The 21,297-nt window shown below is 40.0% G+C and overlaps 1 protein-coding gene across 5 annotated transcripts in view; it reads right to left on the reverse strand.

Annotated features, from left to right (window-relative positions):
- Positions 1-21,297, reverse strand: part of mta3 (metastasis associated 1 family, member 3) — a 209,659-nt gene that overhangs the window by 60,933 nt on the left and 127,429 nt on the right. For 4 of the 5 annotated variants that reach the window (XM_067988808.1, XM_067988807.1, XM_067988806.1 and 1 more), the window contains exons 13-16: positions 18,084-18,235; positions 17,101-17,323; positions 8,231-8,320; positions 528-686 (exon numbers count right to left, since the gene is read on the reverse strand). In XM_067988808.1, the coding sequence (XP_067844909.1) occupies positions 528-686; positions 8,231-8,320; positions 17,101-17,323; positions 18,084-18,235 (624 nt within the window). The remainder of the gene's footprint in view (positions 1-527; positions 687-8,230; positions 8,321-17,100; positions 17,324-18,083; positions 18,236-21,297) is intronic. The other variant, XM_067988810.1, reaches the window with a different exon arrangement.

Below are 21,297 nucleotides of genomic sequence, written 5' to 3' on the forward strand. Positions count from 1 at the left end.
TAATATAGAGTCATTTGGCAAACTAATTGCCATAATTTGAATATTACGTGGAACTTCTGAACCATAACGAGAAAAGATTTTGGATTATTCACGACTACATTAAAAATGATGCCCAGAATTAAAGAACTCAATTCTCAACCTAGGTGACAGCGAGTATAAACCTCAGCCTCAACTGACATTCAAATTACCAGTCTTCAAAGTTAACCCTTTGCCAGTTCCGAACCAGATTATCAGATGGAATGATGCACAGGAATTAAGTGTCTTCTTTTTTGAGGGAGGAGAACTAGGAAAGTAGCAACACTCCGCCCGTGAAGCATTTCCTGACACACATGAATGCAGTAAAAAACTGCACAACCAAAAACTATAATATCCTCCCCACTGAATAACAGAACAAAGTAGTGGGAGGCAACAATGAGAGCGTATAAAAGTAGGAAACCATAAATAAAACACTGAATATATCATTTGTCTGAACATGCCATTAGTAACTATTCTACAATATAATATTTAAACTGTAGTGTTAAACTAACCATCCACACCATTGTGCTGGCTGTAGCTTCGCTTTCCTAGAATAGTTAGAGAACCATGGTTTTGAATTGCAAGTAGTCGTTTTGGTGATTGACTGGAGTTCCCTGAAGTGAGGCCTGGCGTCATTCTGAACACCTTTGGCTTTACAGCAGGATGCACTTCTGCAAATTGGAAAAAAGGTAAAATAAAATTAGACAACTGGGGGGAGTGGGAGAAAGAGCAGAAAACAAAAAAAAAAAATCACATTAATGACATTTGATTTCTATTAACGTTTTAGTTACTGATGCAGGGTTTTAATAATATTTAACAAAAAAAATTGCTCCATGTTGTTCCCGATCTAAGCTGCATTATCTCCCAGGAGGGAATGCACAAAGCATAATTTTATCACGATCATATTACATGCAACCAACTTGATGTGGCTTATACTGTATAGCATGTTTGTGTACAAATCATTAAGTTATTGTGTCAAAATAACAGAGCTTCTTAGTACATATAACGTATTACTGTATTAAAATCTGTCTAATGTAAATTCAGAGCACCTTTGGTTAAAGCACATTCTTATTTGCATCAATCATCATTAAATAAATGGTTTTTCAATGTTAAATCACATCTATAAACAATTAACAGCTCTCGGTATTATAAAGTAATATTAGGATATGTTCTCGCCTCTCTCCACCGCTGAGCTATGGAGAGAAGTATATATGCCCACTCCTCCGATATGTTTGTACATCTGACCTCACTCAATCTCAACCTTAACATAAATTCTCCCACTCGCATCACAGGTCAACCCTCAATAATGGAAACAAAGCTATCACCCAGCTCATGTTCCAACATCCTCTCAAGTTCCCAATTTCCATTCCGCTCAAGTATCAGCTTGATTCAGTTGGAAGCACTTTTGTCCAAGTCAGAAGGTAGTGGGTTCAGCCTTCACTACAGACTTGATCACATAATTGTAGCCAATATTTTAGTGCAGTACTGTTTGAAGTGTCATCTTTTGGTTTAGGTGTTAAACCAAGGCCCCATCTACCTGCCTGCTGAGTTGAAGTAAAATAACCTATAGCACTACAGAAAGAGGTGTAGAGAGCTCTCCCAATATCCTGGGCTACATTCCTTCTGTAACCAATACCACAAAACAAAAAAAGATTATATGGTTAATCATTCAATACCACGCAGAAGACTACTGAAGAAGATTAAGGGTATGGAATATGGGGCATGGTAGCACATTGGATTAAAAACTAGTTAGAAGCAGGAATTAAGGGCAGCTTTTCTGAGTGGTTGGAAATAGTTAGTGGTGTCCCACAGTGTTATGTTCGCGACTGCTTCTGCTCAATATATACATCAATGATTTGAATATAGGGCTGTGATGTCCAAATTTCCAGATGATACTAAAATAGGAAACATAGTAAATAATTGTGAGGAAAAAAGGAAGTCACAAAAGGATTTTGATAAGCTGGTGAAATGGGCAAAAAACTAGATGGAATTCGATGTCAGTAAATGTACATTTCGGTAAAAAAAAGAATGGTTATACTTTGAATTGGGCAAAGCTGAGTGATGTAGAAGAGCAGATAGATTTACAGGTTCTGGTTCACAAGACATTAAAAGCAGCAACTCAACTGGATAAGGCCATAAAACACTAAAGGAATACTTCATTTTATGACAAGAGGTATAGGGCCAGATTTTGTTGGAGTGGGGCATCTCACGGCATGCCCGGTTAACTAGATTTGTTCGTGCACATTAAGGTTTTAAAATTTTTTGCCCAAAAAGTTACTGGAAGAGCGACAGAAACAGGGCATCTGGGACCTTGGTGAACAACGGGACAAACAGTGTATCTCATTAACCAATGAGATTTAAGGATTGAGAAATAAACAGAGGAAGCACTGAGCAGGGTTAATTAAAGTGGGTGAATTCAATGTCAAATCAAGTACAGAAAGAGAAATAAAGAGAAGGAAAGAAGGATTAAGAGAGAGAAAAGAGACAGGAAGGAGAAGCAAGAAAAAAATGTAAAATTTAAAATTTGACATTTTAAATATCTTCTAAAACATTTCACAACCTGAAGGAAAGAGACTCCACACTTATAATTGTTTACTTTCTGGGCAAGATAGGTTGATTGGCAGTCATTAACAATTATCACATTGTTAAATTACTAGACTTAACATTCTGTGGTGAGTTTAATGGCAATTAATGTGAAAATGTAGCAACTTCATGAAAATCACAGGGAGGTTAAGCACGAGATGCCGTTTTTCGCAAAGCTAACGGTGGAGCCGCACAGATCGGCCAGCCACTTGTGGCAATTCACAATTCACGGGGTATCTCTTCCTCGCTAAAAGTTGCTGGCCAATTTGCGCATGAATAACGGCGTGAATCGTTAAGACGCTGTTATTTTTTCAGCAAAATCTGGCCCGTAGAATATAAAAGTCCAGATGTAATGGTGAATCTGTATAAAACCTTAGTAAAACCACAGTTTGAGTACTGCACGCAGTTTTGAGCTCCACACTATAGAAGAATGTTAAGGCAAGAGAAAGAATACAGTGAAGATTCACAAGGATACTGTCTGCTTTGAGGAAATACAAATACAAAGACTTGATAAATTTGAACTGTTTTCATCAGAACAGATGAGATGAAGGGGTGATTTGATACAGCTGTTTAAAAATAAAGGGATGGGACAGTGTAGATAGAGACAGATTGCGTGCAGTGGTTAAGGGGACTACAACAAGGGGACATAGATTAAGATTAAATGGAAGAGATTTAGGTTAGAGAGCAGGAGAAAACCCTTTTACGAAGATAGTTGGGAGGCTGTTGAATGCACTACCAGAGTTGATGATTGAAGAAGAGACCATGTCACATTTAATAACAGGTTAAATAGATGATTGAAGTAAAGGGTAATGAAGGGAAGATAAGAATAAAACCGAACGGACCACCCGGCATCGGACCACTAGGCACCGGACATGACAAAGGCAAACCAAGCCCAGTTGACCCTGTAATGTCCTCCTCACTAACATCTGGGGCTTGTGCCAAAATTGGGAGAGCTGTCCCACAGACTAGTCAAGCAACAGCCTGACAGCCATACTCACAGAATCATACCTTTCAGCCAACATCCCAGACTCTTCCATCACCTTCCCTGGGTATGTCTTATCCCACCGGCAGGACAGATCGACCAGAGGTGGCGGTACAGTGATATACAGTCAGGAGGGAGTGGCCCCAGGAGTCCTCAACATTGACTCTGGACCCCATGAAATCTCATGGCATCAGGTCAAACATGGGCAAGGAAACCTCCTGCTGATTACCACCTACCGCCCTCGCTCAGCTGATGAATCAGTCCTACTCCATGTTGAACACCACTTGGAGAAAGCACTGAGGGTAGCAAGGGCACAGAATGTACTCTGGGTGGGGGACTTCAATGTCCATCACCAAGAGTGGCTCGGTAGCACCACTACTGACCGAGCTGGCCAAGTCCTGAAGGACATAGCTGCCAGACTGGGCCTGCGGCAGGTGGTGAGCGAACCAACACGAGGGAAAAACTTACTTGACCTCGTCCTCACCAATTGACCTATCGCAAATGCATCTGTCCATGACAGTAATGGTAGGAGTGACCACCGCACAGTCCTCGTGGAGACGAAGTCCCGTCTTCGCACTGAGGATACCATCCAACGTGTTGTGTGGCACTACCACCGTGCTAAATGGGATAGATTTAGAACAGATCTAGCAGCTCAAAACTGGGCATCCATGAGGTGCTGTGGGCCATCAGCAGCAGCAGAATTGTATTCCAGCACAATCTGTAACCTCATGGCCCGGCATATTCCTCACTCTACCATTACCAACAAGCCAGCGGATCAACCCTGGTTCAAAGAGGAGTGTAGAAGAGCATGCCAGGAGCAGCACCAGGCATACCTAAAAATGAGGTGCCAACCTAGTGAAGCTACAACTCAGGACTACATGCATGCTAAACAGCGGAAGCAACATGCTATGGACGGAGCTTAGCGATTCCACAACCAACGGATCAGATCAAAGCTCTGCAGTCCTGCCACATCCAGTCGTGAATGGTGGTGGACAATTAAACAACTAACGGGAGGAGGCGGCTCTGTAAACATCCCCATCCTCAATGATGGCGGAGTCCAGCACGAGAGTGCAAAAGACAAGGCTGAAGCATTTGCAACCGTCTTCAGCCAGAAGTGCCAAGTGGATGATCCATCTCAGCCTCCTCCCGATATCCCCACCGTCACAGAAGCCTGTCTTCATCCAATTCGATTCACTCCACGTGATATCAAGAAACGGCTGAGTGCATTGGATACAGCAAAGGCTATGGGCCCCGACAACATCCTGGCTGTAGTGCTGAAGACTTGTGCTCCAGAACTAGCTGCGCCTCTAGTCAAGCTGTTCCAGTACAGCTACAACACTGGCATCTACCCGACAATGTGGAAAATTGCCCAGGTATGTCCTGTCCACAAAAAGCAGGACAAATCCAATCCGGCCAATTACTGCCCCATCAGTCTACTCTCAATCATCAGCAAAGTGATGGAAGGTGTCGTCGACAGTGCTATCAAGCGGCAGTTACTCACCAATAACCTGCTCACCGATGCTCAGTTTGGGTTCCGCCAGGACCAGTCGGCGCCAGACCTCATTACAGCCTTGGTCCAAGCATGGACAAAAGAGCTGAATTCCAGAGGTGAGGTGAGAGTGACTGCCCTTGACATCAAGGCAGCATTTGACCGTGTGTGGCACCAAAGAGCCCCAGTAAAATTGAAGTCAATGGGAATCGGGGGGGAAAACTCTCCAGTGGCTGGAGTCATAACTAGCACAAAGGTAGTGGTTGTTGGAGGCCAATCATCTCAGCCCCAGGACATTGCTGCAGGAATTCCTCAGGGCAGTATCCTAGGCCCAACCATCTTCAGCTGCTTCATCAATGACCTTCCCTCCATCATAAGGTCAGAAATAGGTTCCATTCACAACCCCTCAAATAATGAAGCAGTCCGAGCCCGCATGCAGCAAGACCTGGACAACATCCAGGCTTGGGCTGATAAGTGGCAAGTAACATTCGCGCCAGTCAAGTGCCAGGCAATGACCATCTCCAACAAGAGAGAGTCTAACCACCTCCCCTTGACATTCAACGGCATTACCACTGCCGAATCCCCCACCATCAACATCCTGGGGGTCACCATTGACCAGAAATTTAACTGGACCAGCCGTATAAATACTGTGGCTACAAGAGCAGGCCAGAGGCTGGGTATTCAGCGGCGAGTGACTCAACACCTGACTCCCCAAAGCCTTTCCATCATCTACGACGCACAAGTCAGGAGTGTGATGGAATACTCTCCACTTGCCTGGATGAGTGCAGCTCCAACAACACTCAAGAAGCTCAACACCATCCAGGACAAAGCAGCCCGCTTGATTGGCACACCATCCACCACCCTAAACATTCACTCCCTTCACCACCAGCGCACAGTGGCTGTAGTGTGTACCGACCACCGAATGCACTGCAGCAACTCGCCAAGGCTTCTTCGACAGCGCCTCCCAAACTCGCAACCTCTACCAACTAGAAGGACAAGAGCAGCAGGCACATGGGAACAACACCACCTGCACGTTCCCCTCCAAGTCACACATCCTGACTTGGAAATATATCGCCGTTCCTTCATCGTCGCTGGGTCAAAATCCTGGAACTCTCTTCCCAACAGCACTGTGGGAGAACCTTCATAACGCGGACTGCAGCGGTTCAAGGCGGCGGCTCACCACCACCTTCTCAAGGGCAATTAGGGATGGGCAATAAATGCTGGCCTCGCCAGCGAAGCCCTCATCCCATGAACGAATAAAAAAAAACTGAATTAGCACATGGAACATAGGAACAGGAGTAGGCCATTTAGCCCCTTGAGCCTGTTCCGCCATTCAACGAGATCATGGCCGATCTGTGACCTAACTCCATATACCCGCCTTAACCAAAGATATTAAGGGATATGGGGCTAACAAAAATCTATCAATCTCAGATTTAAAATTAACAATTGAGCTAGCATCAAATGCTGATAGCGGGAGAGAGTTCCAAATTTCTACCACCCTTTGCATGTAGAAGTGTTTCCTAATTTCACTCCTGAAAGTCCTGGCCCTAATTTTTAGGCTACGTCCCCTAGTCCTAGTCTCCCCAACCAGCGGAAATAGTTTCTCTCTATCTACCCTATAAGTTCCCCTTAATATCTTGAAAACGTCAATCAAATCACCCCTTAATCTTCTAAATTCCAGGGAATACAACCCTAGTTTGTGTAATTTCTCCTCGTAATTTAACCCTTGGAGTCCAGTATCATTCTAGTAAATCTACGCTGCACTCCCTCCAAGGCCAATATATCCTTCCTAAAGTGCAGTGCCTAGAACTGAACATAGTACTCCAGGTGTGGTCTAACCAGGGCTTTGTATAGCTGTAGCATAACTTCTACCCCTTGTATTCTAGTCCTCTAGATATAATTACCAGCATTCCATTAGCCTTTTTGATTATTTTCTGTGCCTGTCCATGACATTTTAATGGTCTATGTACATGGACCCCTAAGTCTCTTTAGACCTCCACTGTTTCGAACTTTTCACCATTTAGAAAGTATTCTGATCTATCCTTTTTGGTCCAAAATGGATGACCTCACACTTGCCTACATTGAAATCCATTTGCCACAGTTTTGTCCATTCACTTAATCTATTAATACCTTTCTCTAATTTTATGCTTCCCTCTACACTGCTTACAATGCTGCCTATCTTTGCGTCATCAGCAAACTTGGATATGTAGCGCTCTATCCCATCATCTAAGTTGTTAATAAATACAGTGAATAGTTGAGGTCCCAACACACATCCCTATGAGACACCACTAGTCACATCCTGCCAATTTGAGTACCTGCCCATTATCCCTACTCTCTGTCTCCTGACGCTCAGCCAATTTCCTAACCAGGTCAATAATTTGCCCTCAGTTCCATGAGCTTCAACTTTAGCTAAGTTCTTGTCACATTTGTTACAAATCTAGTTCATTCTGGGGACAATTTCCTCCAAATGGTATTGTGTCAAAACCATATTTAATTTTTTAAAAATCACTCCACAAAGCACCTTCCATGAAATGTTAAATATTTCTAAATGGCTTTTTGGAGGAGGGGGGTTAAGTGGCCTTTCATACAAAGTGGAAAATTACCCCATTTTACCGTACTAGTATCCCTGAACTTAATGAGCAGGAAAATTTGTTTATAGAAATGTTTGAACACCTAAAACTGTCTTGCACCCTATTATTTCACAATTGCATGTCTTATTTGTGAGTTAATCTCAGAATGTTTGTAAAAAGGAACCTCAGGTGATCTGTTACATTAAAGAAAGAAGTTGCATTTTATAGTGCCTAAACACATCCCAAAATGTTTCACATCCAATAAATTACTTTTGAAGTGTAGTTACTGTAATTTAGGCAGCTATTTGCACACAGCAAACCCCAACAAATGGCAGTCAAATGAATGACCAGTTAATTGCATTTGGCCTCATCTTTTTACACAATAAAATGAGTCCTGCAAGAATCATGTGTCAAGTTTTGGTTTAAATAACCTCATTTTGATATTATTTTTTGATGGTATATACATTGTCATTCAATTTAAATATATTTTGTCACATATCGTTACAGCTCCATTTCTCAATATTTTTATTTGAATTCTAAAATAGAAGTCAAATTAAGCAGCAGGTAACTACCAAAACTTATAGCACCCACCTAGATACTTGATAACACTTGTCAGAGGCTTCCTCAAAGTAGCTTTGATATTCAGTGGTCTCTTCACTGCCTCTGGAAATCTAGTTGTACCTGTAGATGAAAGAGAACACATCTAATGTACATGTATCAGCTGCCAGTAATCTAGATATTTCATTTGACAGTATTCTTCAAGCGGAACTATTTTTTTATTACTTTTTAAAAAATTCTCTGACATTCCTTCAAACATATAAGAATACTTAACTTCACAAAGTATCAAGTTCACATACAAAATCTTGTTTTATGTGTCAAATGCAAGACTTAATCCAATAAGAACCCTGAGTTAAGCTGAACCCTCAGAAACACATTCTAAAAGTAGCAGGTAAAAATATTCAAATTGTTAATACCACTGCTTATCCATTCAACAATTAAGTTCTAAAGTATTTTACACAAAAATGATATTCTAAAACTTGTTACCACCTCTAGTTGAAATGTAACCAATTATATTTAAATTATCAGAACAATAAAAGCTGGAAAATTCAGCAATGTTTGGATTACTGATAGGTTAATGGATCTTTATTCCCCCATTTAGTTTTTACCAAGTGGCAAAATCACCACCAAAAATTAATCAGCCCAATTCTCCAATCCATGTATCCAATGAATCTAAACTCCACATCGGGGGCAGAGCTCGCAAATTTTACCTTCATAAGTATGAAATGTAGTGACAAACAATTGCTAGGGAAGAGAGCAGATTTGGAAAGAGAGACATTTATTATATATTTTGATTGGGCTGCTTTGGATTAACTGTCCTGTTTGCCTGTTCAAATGGACATAAAAGATCCCATGATATTTATTCAAAGAATAGCAGGGGGTTCTGCCAGTGCCCTGGCCAACATTCATCCCTTGACCAATATCACTGATATAGATGAACTGAAATGCCAGCCTAGACATTGGCCCGGATGTTGCTCTGAAAATAACGGCGAGTCTAACAGCGTTCACCGTTATTTCGGTGCAAATGTTAGAGCAACTTCCAGATTTCCACAATTAAGTGTGCATGTGCGGAAGTTGCTCCACCAGATGCCCTGCTCATCCGTAAGCTTTGTGGGAAGGACATCTTGCCGGCTGACTCACCGTTCAGATGAATGGAATGGCGTGAAGTTCCTGCACTGCCCTGATGGATACGAAGTAATCTCAACAAAAAAAGCACGTCAAGTTTTATAAGTCTAAGCACACTTTTAATGGCGTGGTCTTAATGACTGCCAAAGAACCTCTCTGGCACTGAAAATTAACTTTTACAAATGTGGAGTCTCATTCCTTCAGATTTTAATTGTTGTTGGACATTTAAAAAACAACTTTTAATTTTACTTTTTTTACTCTTTATCTATGTCTTTTATCTCTGTCTCTTAATTCAATCATTTCTTACTCGCTTTTTATTTCGCTTTCTGTACCCGACCTTACATTGAATTTACTATTCTAACTTACACTTCCTGGTTCTGACTGTGTGGCTTATTAACATGCTTCAATCTGATTGGTTAAGTGCTTAGATATATATGTGTGGAGAAAGTGATTTGTCATGTCAACTAATTTATCACTCACATGAAAGCATTTTCACTGCCTCAGATTTGTATGCAAATTTCAATACCAGAGAAGGAAATTACGTCACATTGCTAAGTGTAGAAATTTGTGGGATTTGCTGTGCAGTGCCAAACAAAACCACTTGCTCGATATATACATAATTTTTGATATGGAGCAAGAAAGTTACAATGTCCAAAATAGCTGGTGACACTCCCCCGGTAGCTCAGCCGCAGAACTTTCTGGTGAATAGCTGAACCAAACAGGTCAGGAAAGATGACACGTTTGATGCCTGTCTGTGCCAAGCTAATTGATTATATGTGGAGCGATGGTAGGGTGCACTACAATTAACCTCAGTATCCCATCGTTCAGAAGGGGAGCTTCTGACTGCTAGCCAGTGTTTCCTGCTGGAAGTGTGTGTTTGGGTATCAGGTAAGAATGGAATCTCCTATGGTTAAATTGAGCCTCAAAAGGTATTGCCAGCCAACACACATAAATAAGGCTGCTTGGATGGCATATCAGAGGGAATCTGTCATCAGTGGAACTATATTCCAACAAAGAGTAAATACCTTCTGGAGAAGGATAGGCAAAAAATGCCCAGTTGAAAATCTCAATTATGATAAAATTGCTCCATATTAGCGAACAGCCACACAAAAGAAGACATTAAATTAATGGGCAAAATGCTCTTCTATTCAACCACAGGGTGAATTGAACATTTGACTTTCATTTAAATACATACATTTCTGGGACACTTAGAACTGAATGTGCTTATAAGTTTCACATTTTACAGATTACCGTCTTTTGAATGAGCCCCATCTGGCCTCTCAGATAAACGTAAGCGATCCTAAACACTTTTTGAAGAGCTCGGGATGGGGCGTTCTCCCAGTGTTCTGGTCAACATTTATCCCCCAACCAATGTCACTAAAACAAATTATCTGCTCAATTATGTCATTGCTACATGTGGGCCTTGCTGTGCACAAATTGGCTGCAATGTTTCCCTACATTACAACAGCGACTACACTTCAAAAGAACTCATTGGCTACAAAGCACTTTTGAACAATCCAAGTCACGAAAGGCGCTATATAAATGCAAGTTATTTTTTCTTTCATACAAGGCTCAATGTAACCGAACCAGTTTAATGAAGTAAATCACATGCAAATATTTATGCATATTTGGAATAAGAATGTAATTACAGAAAGTTAATAATGTGGGACACTGAAATTATTTAGTAAATCTTTCAAATATTCCAGACTATAACTGCCTTTAGGATAATGAAAATAACTTTCGCAATTAAATTTCTTTTACATTCAATGTAACTGAATTGTGATGCAACAATATTATAAAATTAAAATTGATTTACTGGTATAACCTGAAATAATATACTGTTATTACAATTAAAATTGTACAATATAGCTAAAACATTAATTAACCATGTCACAAAACTATAATTGAATTATAATTATTAATCTTCTTATCCATTTATAATATAAAACAAATTCTTATATAAAATTGTACCACATACCAATTCAATCAATATCTAATTTGTTTATGATACACAAAACAAATCATCCATTAAAAATATTACAATCCTCCACTCACAAATCTCCAGACTGTTACTAGAATGGCATCATTTTAAACTAGCGTTCGATTTAATTAACAATTGTGTGACCCAGCAACTGCTGATGTAAGAGTCCGTTTTCTAGAGTTATCATGCTATACTCAGGGTACCAGCACTATTTCCCCATGCCACAGCCAATTCAAACAATCCACATGATCACTCCACTACCTGCATGTAGGCCCTTTTTGCCAGTAACTGTGCACTTACAGCTTGCTGTGTGGAACTGAAGCAGGTAAGAGCAGCTTAAAATATGAATCCTGCCATTAAAAGTCTACAAGAGAGCAGAATGTGCAGAGGGAAAGACAATAGCTCTATTTTGTCTACCCCACTAAACCTTTTCTTAGAATTTCCTATATTATTTATAATGTATTGTAGTGATCTCAGAAACTATACATTAATGCAATTACAAAAATGTGTGCAATTTTAAATGGCCATCCTCAAGTTCCTTAAATGTAGTTCAAACTAAAACATTTCTTGAATTAACTGTAATTATTACTTCAATTTCTTTCTCACTTTTCATTTATAACTAGAAAAGAATACATAAGTATCTGATGAAGAGACATTAGATGAAATTTATATCCATGAGTGGACTGACCTGAAAACTCATGCAGCAAAGGCAAGAATCAGTTATGACTGGCAGTACAAATAGGATATATATTGATCACAATGCTCCTCATTATTCTAGTTACACCACATGTTGGATAATCAAAATGAAAAAATATACATGTAAATATTTATTTAATGGGAACTAAATTGAATTCCAGTTTACAATTGTGGTGATATCGCTGAATCTCTCTGCTCCCCCCAGCCCCCTTCAGAGCCACTTTCTCTGAACTACTCTCTCCCCTTCACTGCCACTTTCTCTGAACTGTAATATCACTATGAAATGCTAAAAACATTTCAGATCACATGTTAAAAAGTGTTTGGAGGACCAAGAACAATTTTTCGACAGTTATCAACATCACAACTCTTAAAAAAAAAAATAGCTTAACAGTTGTTCATAACTTAACACATTATGCAAAGACTGAATGCCTGGTCAGAGGACTTCCCTTCCTAAACAAAAAAACTAATGGTCTATCTTCATATTAAATAAAAACACTTTATGGAGAATGAGCTACCCAACCAACTCTAACCAACTTAGCATGTACCCTTTACATTATTATATTTTTTAAAAAGCAAACCTTAATTAAGAATAGTCCTCAGGTTATACTGTTCACAACACATAGGTTCTGATCAAATCCTCACACATCCTTACTTGTAGCCCCTCCCAAAAAAATCTAAGTATTGCTATATTTACTTTCACGGTAATATTCTCCAGCAATAATGCACATAAAAGTACACTTTTTTAAGAAAGTAGCTTGGACAATGCAAGGATAAATCAGCAAGAAAACCAACCCTGAATTATATGCAGGGAGGAATAGAATGAAAATAAATCATTATTACTGAAAGAACTACCTTGGTTTGTTTGGGAATGACTAGTGGAAACACAAGGTCATCAGCCAAGTCAGATTTGAAGATGTTAGTGCCACAAGCAGCAAACATTCAGCTTACTCCCACAGTGAAGATCATTCCCAAATCAACAAAATAGTCACAAAGTTTTCCTTACACAATGCACACTTGGGCTTTGTCACTTACAATTATGGTACCAGAATTATACTTCCAGAAGGCATTCGACAAGGTGCCACATAAAAGATTGTTACTTAAGATAAAAAATCACGGGATTGGGGGTAATATTCTCGCATGGGTGGAGGATTGGTTATCGAACAGGAAGCAGAGAGTTGGGATAAATGGTTCATTTTCGGACTGGCAACCAGTAACCAGTGGTGTTCCACAGGGGTCGGTGCTGGGTCCCCAACTCTTTACAATCTATATTAACGATTTGGAGGAGGGGACCGAGTGCAACATATCAAAATTTGCAGATGATACAAAGATAGGAGGGAAAGTAGAGAGTGAGGAGGACATAAAAAACCTGCAAGGGGATATAGACAGGCTGGGTGAGTGGGCGGAGATTTGGCAGATGCAATATAATATTGGAAAATGTGAGGTTATGCACTTTGGCAGGAAAAATCAGAGAGCAAGTTATTTTCTTAATGGCGAGAGACTGGAAAGTACTGCAGTACAAAGGGATCTGGGGGTCCTAGTGCAAGAAAATCAAAAAGTTGGTATGCAGGTGCAGCAGGTGATCAAGAAAGCCAACGGAATGTTGGCTTTTATTGCTAGGGGGATAGAATATAAAAACAGGGAGGTATTGCTGCAGTTATATAAGGTATTGGTGAGACCGCACCTGGAATACTGCATACAGTTTTGGTCTCCATACTTAAGAAAAGACATACTTGCTCTCGAGGCAGTACAAAGAAGGTTCACTCGGTTAATCCCGGGGATGAGGGGGCGGACATATGAGGAGAGGTTGAGTAGATTGGGACTCGACTCATTGGAGTTCAGAAGAATGAGAGGCGATCTTATTGAAACATATAAGATTGTGAAGGGGCTTGATCGGGTGGATGCAGTAAGGATGTTCCCAAAGATGGGTGAAACTCGAACTAGGGGGCATAATCTTAGAATAAGGGGCTGCTCTTTCAAAACTGAGATGAGGAGAAACTTCTTCACTCAGAGGGTGGTAGGTCTGTGGAATTTGCTGCCCCAGGAAGCTGTGGAAGCTACATCATTAGATAAATTTAAAACAGAAATAGACAGTTTTCTAGAAGTAAAGGGAATTAGGGGTTATGGGGAGCGGGCAGGAAATTGGACATGAAGCTGAGTTCGGATCGGTCAATGCCCTGTGGGTGGCGCAGAGGGCCCAGGGGCTGTGTGGCCGGGTCCTGCTCCTACTTCTTGTGTTCTTTAGATTTGTGGTTGGGATCAGATCAGCCATGATCTTATTGAATGGCGGAGCAGGCTCGAGGGGCCGATTGGCCTACTCCTGCTCCAATTTCTTATGTTCTTAAATGGCTTTTTTAAGTTGCCATCATGCCATCTTCAATGATACATTGAATGCTTGAAAATGTTACTTATCCAAAAGAGCTTTTGTAATTCCAACATGCTGTAATATGAAGACCAGGAATACAGGAAAATAAGAGCAGACAGCCTCCCCATTCTAACAATCAAGTGTATTTTTCACTACTGGGTCTTCTAACGTTCTTAGAGAAACCCAGCGGCCCTCCAAAATAACAATCAGGAAACAATATATTCCTCAGCCTTTTTGGAATTTTATTTTGTTTCCTCACACATGGCTGATTTTAACTCTCGGTGAGAAGCCAGAAGCGACAGCAATCCCACTCAAGAGTTTTCGTCAGAGGCCCGACAGATTTTAACTGCTGGGCTTTGTTGAAATACCGCCAGTCAGCTGCTCGCACGTTTCAGGCAGAAAGCGCAGCTGGCCTGTAAAGGGCGGGGGGAGGAACAAAGATCAGGCGGCCTGGAAGCTGCCCGCTGGCACCAAGAGAAGACTGCCAGAAGCAAGGTAAGTGAAGCAAGAGAGGAGTTGCGAGCGTCTCATGGCCGGGGAGGGAATGGAGCTTGGGCAGCAGAGGCCCGGATTTTCTTTGTGAATCCCTGAGGAACTGCTCCTTCTGGCCCCACTAAGGAAACATTTTATTAACTTAGCTTAGACATCCTCCCCAGCTTCCTGGCAGCTTTATCGAGTGGGTTAAAATGCCATTGGGGTCCATTGTACATTATGGGACCCCGGTTTGTATTCATTAATGAGGCTCCCACTGGATTCTGGCAGCTGCCTCATTCGCCTCCAAAACTAGCTGCGTTAAAATGGGGAATTGTGAGGAACGGAGTGGGAAATGGAGCCGCTCCATATTAACTACTCCCCTGATCCTTTCCCAGCTATCGGGGCATTAAAACTCCCCCTAACATAGTATGTTACAGCACAGAAGGAGGCCATTCGGCCCATGCCGGCTCTTTGAAAAAACTATCCAATTAGTCCCACTCCCCTGCTCTTTCCCCATAGCCCTGTAAATTTTTTCCCTTCAAGTATATCATATCTGACAAAAAAGTCTGACCATAACAGATTGCATCAACAGTCAACCACTTTCATTTGAATATTTTTTTACTCACCCAATTAAATTGAAAAAGTAGCATGCTGATAAGTCACACCATTAATGTTACCTTTTTAAAAAAAATACACTTAATAAACCACTGACATTTTGTACTTTCAAAGCCCAATTAAACCATTCATTTACACATATCAGCATAATATTTTCAGTGAAGCTTAAGAGTTCCTGTACAGTTCAACAAATTCAGGATATTTATGTTGCGCTTTCCCACAGTATGAAAAGCATCCCACAGACATCCATGTATTGTTGAATTAATTGGCATTCAGTTCTGATGTTACAAAATGTCAGCATGTTCAAAATAATCATTTGCAAGTCTCACTTCCAGATCTTTCCACATTTCATAAATTGTTAATCAAGCAATCTCTGCACTGCAAGAGCAGTATACTGTCAATCAGAGGCTTTTACAGAATATGGAACACTTATGAAGATGGTTTGTGATGTAAAATTAAAAACTGCATGCACCACTTTAAAGGAATTATACATGGTTTACTACAGGCACAAATGGAGAAAAAATAAAAAAGTGCAGCTGCGACAAGGTGCCAATCATTTTCTACTAAAAGGTCATCGCCCATATGCCGTCTGTATATGCCTTGCAACATTAAAGCAACAGGTATTCAGTTTAGTATGGAAGTTGGAAACATTTTATAGAAAACTCTGCTGTGGCGAGTTCTTGTATTTAAGGCTTCCATCATAATTTTCATCTTGCAAAGTAAACTGAATATTCATTGCACAATATTTAGAACCATCAAATCATATTTGTGGAAAAGATGATTCAAGAGCAATACAACTATAGTCATGTTTATAATAATTATTTTCCTGCCTACAACTGGATAATTGCCAGTCTTCTATTTCATCTCATTGCTTAAATTTTTTGTCTTGTCTTTAGCTTTATGGCGTCAAATTGCATTCCTAACAACTTTGTATTTAGCCCAGAATGGCTTGATTGCAGCTAAAGCAGCGATGTGAAGCACAATATAATCAACCTAAAGAAAGAATGTCTGCAAAAATATCTATTTTGCAGCTGTCCAAGTTGATTAATGCATCTTGTTCTTAATTTAAAATTGCACTAATCAAATCAAAGCTTTAAGAAAATGAAGCTGCAGGACTAGAATACAGAGTTTGGGGAAATCTAGACCTTTTGTAGATCAAAGTATATTGCATATGGTTTAATAATTTATGTTTTATCTTGTAAGCCCGTGGCTACTAGAATACCACCAATGTTACAGATACATTGTGATTGTATTTATTTGATCAAACATTGTTAATATATTAAGGGCCTTAAATAAGAATTACATAATAAATTAATCCTTAGAGTGCATAGCCCGTTTCTTTACATTACTGTAAAATAAAACCATTGTTCAGTGATATAGATTGTGTGTTAGTTTAATGCAATTTTTTTGAATCTTAAAAATGTATTACATTACTAATCCACATCCTTTTAGTTATGAAGCAGACAGTCTTCCTTGAAGTTGCTCACAGAATAACACATACAGCTACAGAAGGCTTTTGAGCAAATTCAAAAAAAAAATCCACACAAATAAATAATGTAGTAAGTCATAAGTATCATTTATTGCAAACAATAGGACAGGGAATGGTTGAAAGCATGGAAAGTCAAAGCTAGGAATTTAAAAAGTTCTTACATTCTGCCTTAATGGCAGCACAGTTAATTGGAACAAATGGTCTCCTTGCCGCCTGTTTCAGCCGCAGAATATCTCTGCAGACATGCCTGGCAAGTTTTGTAAGACGCGTCGTCTGCAGGAAGAAAGATTGGCGGGTCTTCAAAGTAGACTTCGGACTATCGATGTGTATTGGCACACCATGCCCAGGTTGACCATGACGAAAGATGCCTCTTACGCGTGGCTCCTTTTTAAAATATGGAGAAAAAAACACCTAGTCAGTCAACAAACACATTGCAAAATAAGAAGCATAGCTACAAACAAACACCAGTGCTACATTTGTAAATTAAATTTGTAAAGTCAAATCCCTTAACCCCTGAATACACACAGGGTAAAAAGAACCAAACAAACATCATATGGGATGCAGCAGAGACATTGAGCACCAGCTCGTCCAATACCAATACAACATATCCTACTCTCAAAAGTCCCTTTTATTATGGTATTCTATTTTAATTTGCTCCAGATTCAAGCCTGATTAACCTGGCCAGTTTACAGTTCAATATACCATGGGACAAAACTGAATCGATTCTCACACCATCTTGCAAGTCGCATAAAAAGTAAGTTAGTGATAGAAGCTGCAGCATCTTTTCTCTATTAAGAAGGAAGTGATAAAAAAAACATGTTTTCCATTGATCAAATAGATCAATGGAATCAATGGTTTTACTTGGTATCATATGGGATTTATCTAAGATGGAGAGCTCAATCAACATTAATTTGAAACCTTATTAAAACAGGTCACATATTATAGAAGCAATGGGAGGCAATGGAATTTACTGAATAGAAACAATTTGTGGCAATGGGGAATGTGTAACAACAGAAATCACTTCTGGTAGAAAGAAAACCAAAATAAACTGGTCCATAAACCAAACGTGAACTTTGAAGTCTCAATAGCTAATGACAAGTATTAACACAAATGGGGAAATTCAGATCGTTCTGCTTGTTGTTACCGAAACATCGTGTGGCGGCGACATTTTTTCTGCCTCTGTTCGAGTAGGCATCTTCAGACCACCGTATTTCTTCCAATAAGTCCAACATGAAGCACAAAGTCTACACTGCATATTAGGAGGTCCCCAGGAATACCATTGTTGAGATTGTATGGCTGAAAAAGTGAAAAATGGAAAGCAAAAGTCACCTGTTCCAATTATGAGAAATTTTGAACATTTTAGCGTGGAAAACTATTTACAACCTAGTAAAACAATGCATTTTATAAGAAATTGCAATAACCAATAAGATAACGCCAGTAAAATCGAAAACAGTTGATATTTTTCACTTTTTGCGGAGTGTCTATTGACACCACTTTGTCAGACAACGAGTTGGCGGCAGGGCGAGACTCTCAGCAATGTATTTTACAGCAAACAAGGTCTATTTACTCAGCAAACAAAGTCTATTTAAAAAGAGTCTGCAGCAAACAGAACTCATGACTGAAACTGCAGCAACTTCTCCCCATAAAAGCATGATTATTTCTCCAGCAAAATGCAGTGAGTGGACTATAGTTACTTACAAATTAGGTGCATAAAAGCAATCCCAGTCTCTTACAGCAGTGCAGTCTCCAGGCGTGATTGACGGGGGAATTACCCAATCATCTTCATTCTGGCTGGGAATAGTGATGTCACTATATGCAGCCCTAATTTTGTGATCATTCCAATGCTTGTGAGGTTTTCTGGATTATTTTCATCTGATTGCTTTAAATTTAGAATCACAGAATAGAATCATAGAATGATAGAGCACAGAAGGAGGCTATTCCGCCCATTGTGCCGGCTCTTTGAAAGAGCTATCCCGTTAGTCCCACTCCTCTGCCCTTTCTCCATAGCTCTGCAAATTATTTACCTTCAAGTATTTTTTCAATTCCCTTTTGAAAGTTATTATTGAATCTGCTTCCATCACCCTTTAAGGCAGTGCATTCCAGATCATAACAGCTCGCTGTGTAAAAAAAATTCTACTCATCTCACCTCGGCCCTTCTGCCACTGGAAACAGTTTCTCCTTATTTACTTTATCAAAACCCTTCATGATTTTGAACACCTCTATTAAATCTTCCCTTAACCTTCTCTGCTCTTAGGAGAACAACCACAGCGTCTCCAGTCTCTCCACGTAGTTGAAGTCCCGCATCCCTGGTACCATTCTAGAATCTCCTCTGCACTCTCTCTAAGACCTTGACATCTTTCCTAAAGTGTGGAGCCCAGGTTTGGACACAATAGTCCAGCTCGGGCCTAACCCAGTGATTTATAAAGGTTTAGCATAGCTTTCTTGCTTTTGTTCTCTACGCCTGTTTATAAAGCTAAGGATCCCGTATGCTCTTTTAACAGCCTTCTCAATTTGTCCTGCCACCTTTGAAGATTTGTGCACATACATCCGTTCTGTTCCTGCACCCCCTTTAAAACTGTACAATTAGCTTATATTGCATCTCCTCATTCTTCCTCCCAAAATGCATCACTTCACACTTCTCTGCATTAAATTTCATCTGCCATGCATCTGCCCATTTCACCAGTCTGTCTATGTCTGCCAGAAGTCTGTTACTATCCTCCACATTGTTTACTACATTTCCAAGTTTCGTGTCATCTGCAAACTTTGAAATTATGCCCTATATGCCCAAGTCCAGGTATTTAATATGTATCAAAAAGACAGGGGTCCTAATACCAACCCCTGGGGGACACCACTGTATTCTTCCCTCCAGTCTGGAAAACAACCATTCACCACTACTCTCTGCTTTCTGTTCCTTATTTCGTAACCAGACTGCATCTGTCCCTTTAATCCCATGGGCTTTAATTTTGCTAACAAGTTTATTATGTGGCTCTTTATCAAATGCCTTTTAAAGATCCATATACACATCAACCTTCATCAACCCTCTCTGTTACTTCATCAAAAAACTCAATGAAGTTAGTCAAATATGATTTACCTTTAACAAATCCGTGCTGGCTGTCAATTATTATCGCATATTTTTCCAAATGACAATTAATTTTGTCTTGGATTATTGTCTCAAAGTTTCCCCACCACCGTTAGGCTGACTGGACTGTAGTTGCTGGGTTTATCCCTCTTCCCTATTTTGAACAGGGGTGTGACATTTGCACCCTCCAGTCCTCTGGCACTGCTCCCATATCTAAGGAGGATTGGAAGGTTGTGGCCAGAGCCTCTGCTATCTCCACCCTTACTTCCATCAGAAACTTACGATGCATCCCATCCAGACCGGGTGATTTTTCTACTTTGATCGCTGCTAACCCTTTAAGTACCTCCTCTTTATTTTTATCCTATCCAATTTCTCTATATCTCCTCCTTTACTGTGACATTGGCAACATCCTCTTCTTTAATGAAGACTGATGCAAAGTATTCATTTAGTGCCTCAGCCATGCCCTCTGCCTTCACAAGATCATCTCCGGATTTGTCCCCGATCGGCCCCACCTTTCCTTTGACTACCCTTTTACTACTTATATGTTTATAAAAGACTTTTGAGTTCCCTTTTATGTTACCTGCTAATCTATTCTTATAAATTCTCTTTGCCCCTCTTATTTACTTTCTCAGTTTTCCTCTGTACTTTCTGAATTTAGTTTGGTTCTCTAATATATTATGAGCCTGACATTTATCATAAGCCTCCTTTTTCCGTTTCATTTTAATCTCAATATCTTAAGAAATCCAGAGAGCTCCAGCTTTGGATGCCCTTTCTTTCCCCATCTTGGGAATATGTCTAGTCTACATCCGAACTATCTCCTCTTTGAAGGCCTCCCTTAAAACCCAAAATAGATTACGACTGGTCCAATGTATGTGTTCCTATTACAGGTAAATCTGATGACAGGCTTTCCCCCAACATACACAGCATATTGAAATCTGATCAATATTTTAAAACTTTTAAAATTCCATTCATAATTTATCCTTGGAGAAATTACTACCTGTAGTAGGGATATCTGAAACATGGCTACATAAAGAACAAGACTGGCTGTTAAATACTGCAGGATATAATGTATTTAGAAAGGATAGGGAAGGAAAAGGGGGGCGGGGGTGGAGTAGCTGAACTAATTAGAGACAACAAATTGGCAATAAAGAAAAGGGACATATGTAATATTAAGATGAGTACAGAATCCATATCGATTGAGACAAAGGATAAGAAGGAATCAATCACGTTAATAGCTATATTCTACAGACCACTTAACAGTGGAAGAGAAGTGGAGGAA

The sequence above is a fragment of the Heptranchias perlo genome, chromosome 8, assembly GCF_035084215.1.
Source record: "Heptranchias perlo isolate sHepPer1 chromosome 8, sHepPer1.hap1, whole genome shotgun sequence".
Lineage (NCBI taxonomy): Eukaryota > Metazoa > Chordata > Chondrichthyes > Hexanchiformes > Hexanchidae > Heptranchias > Heptranchias perlo.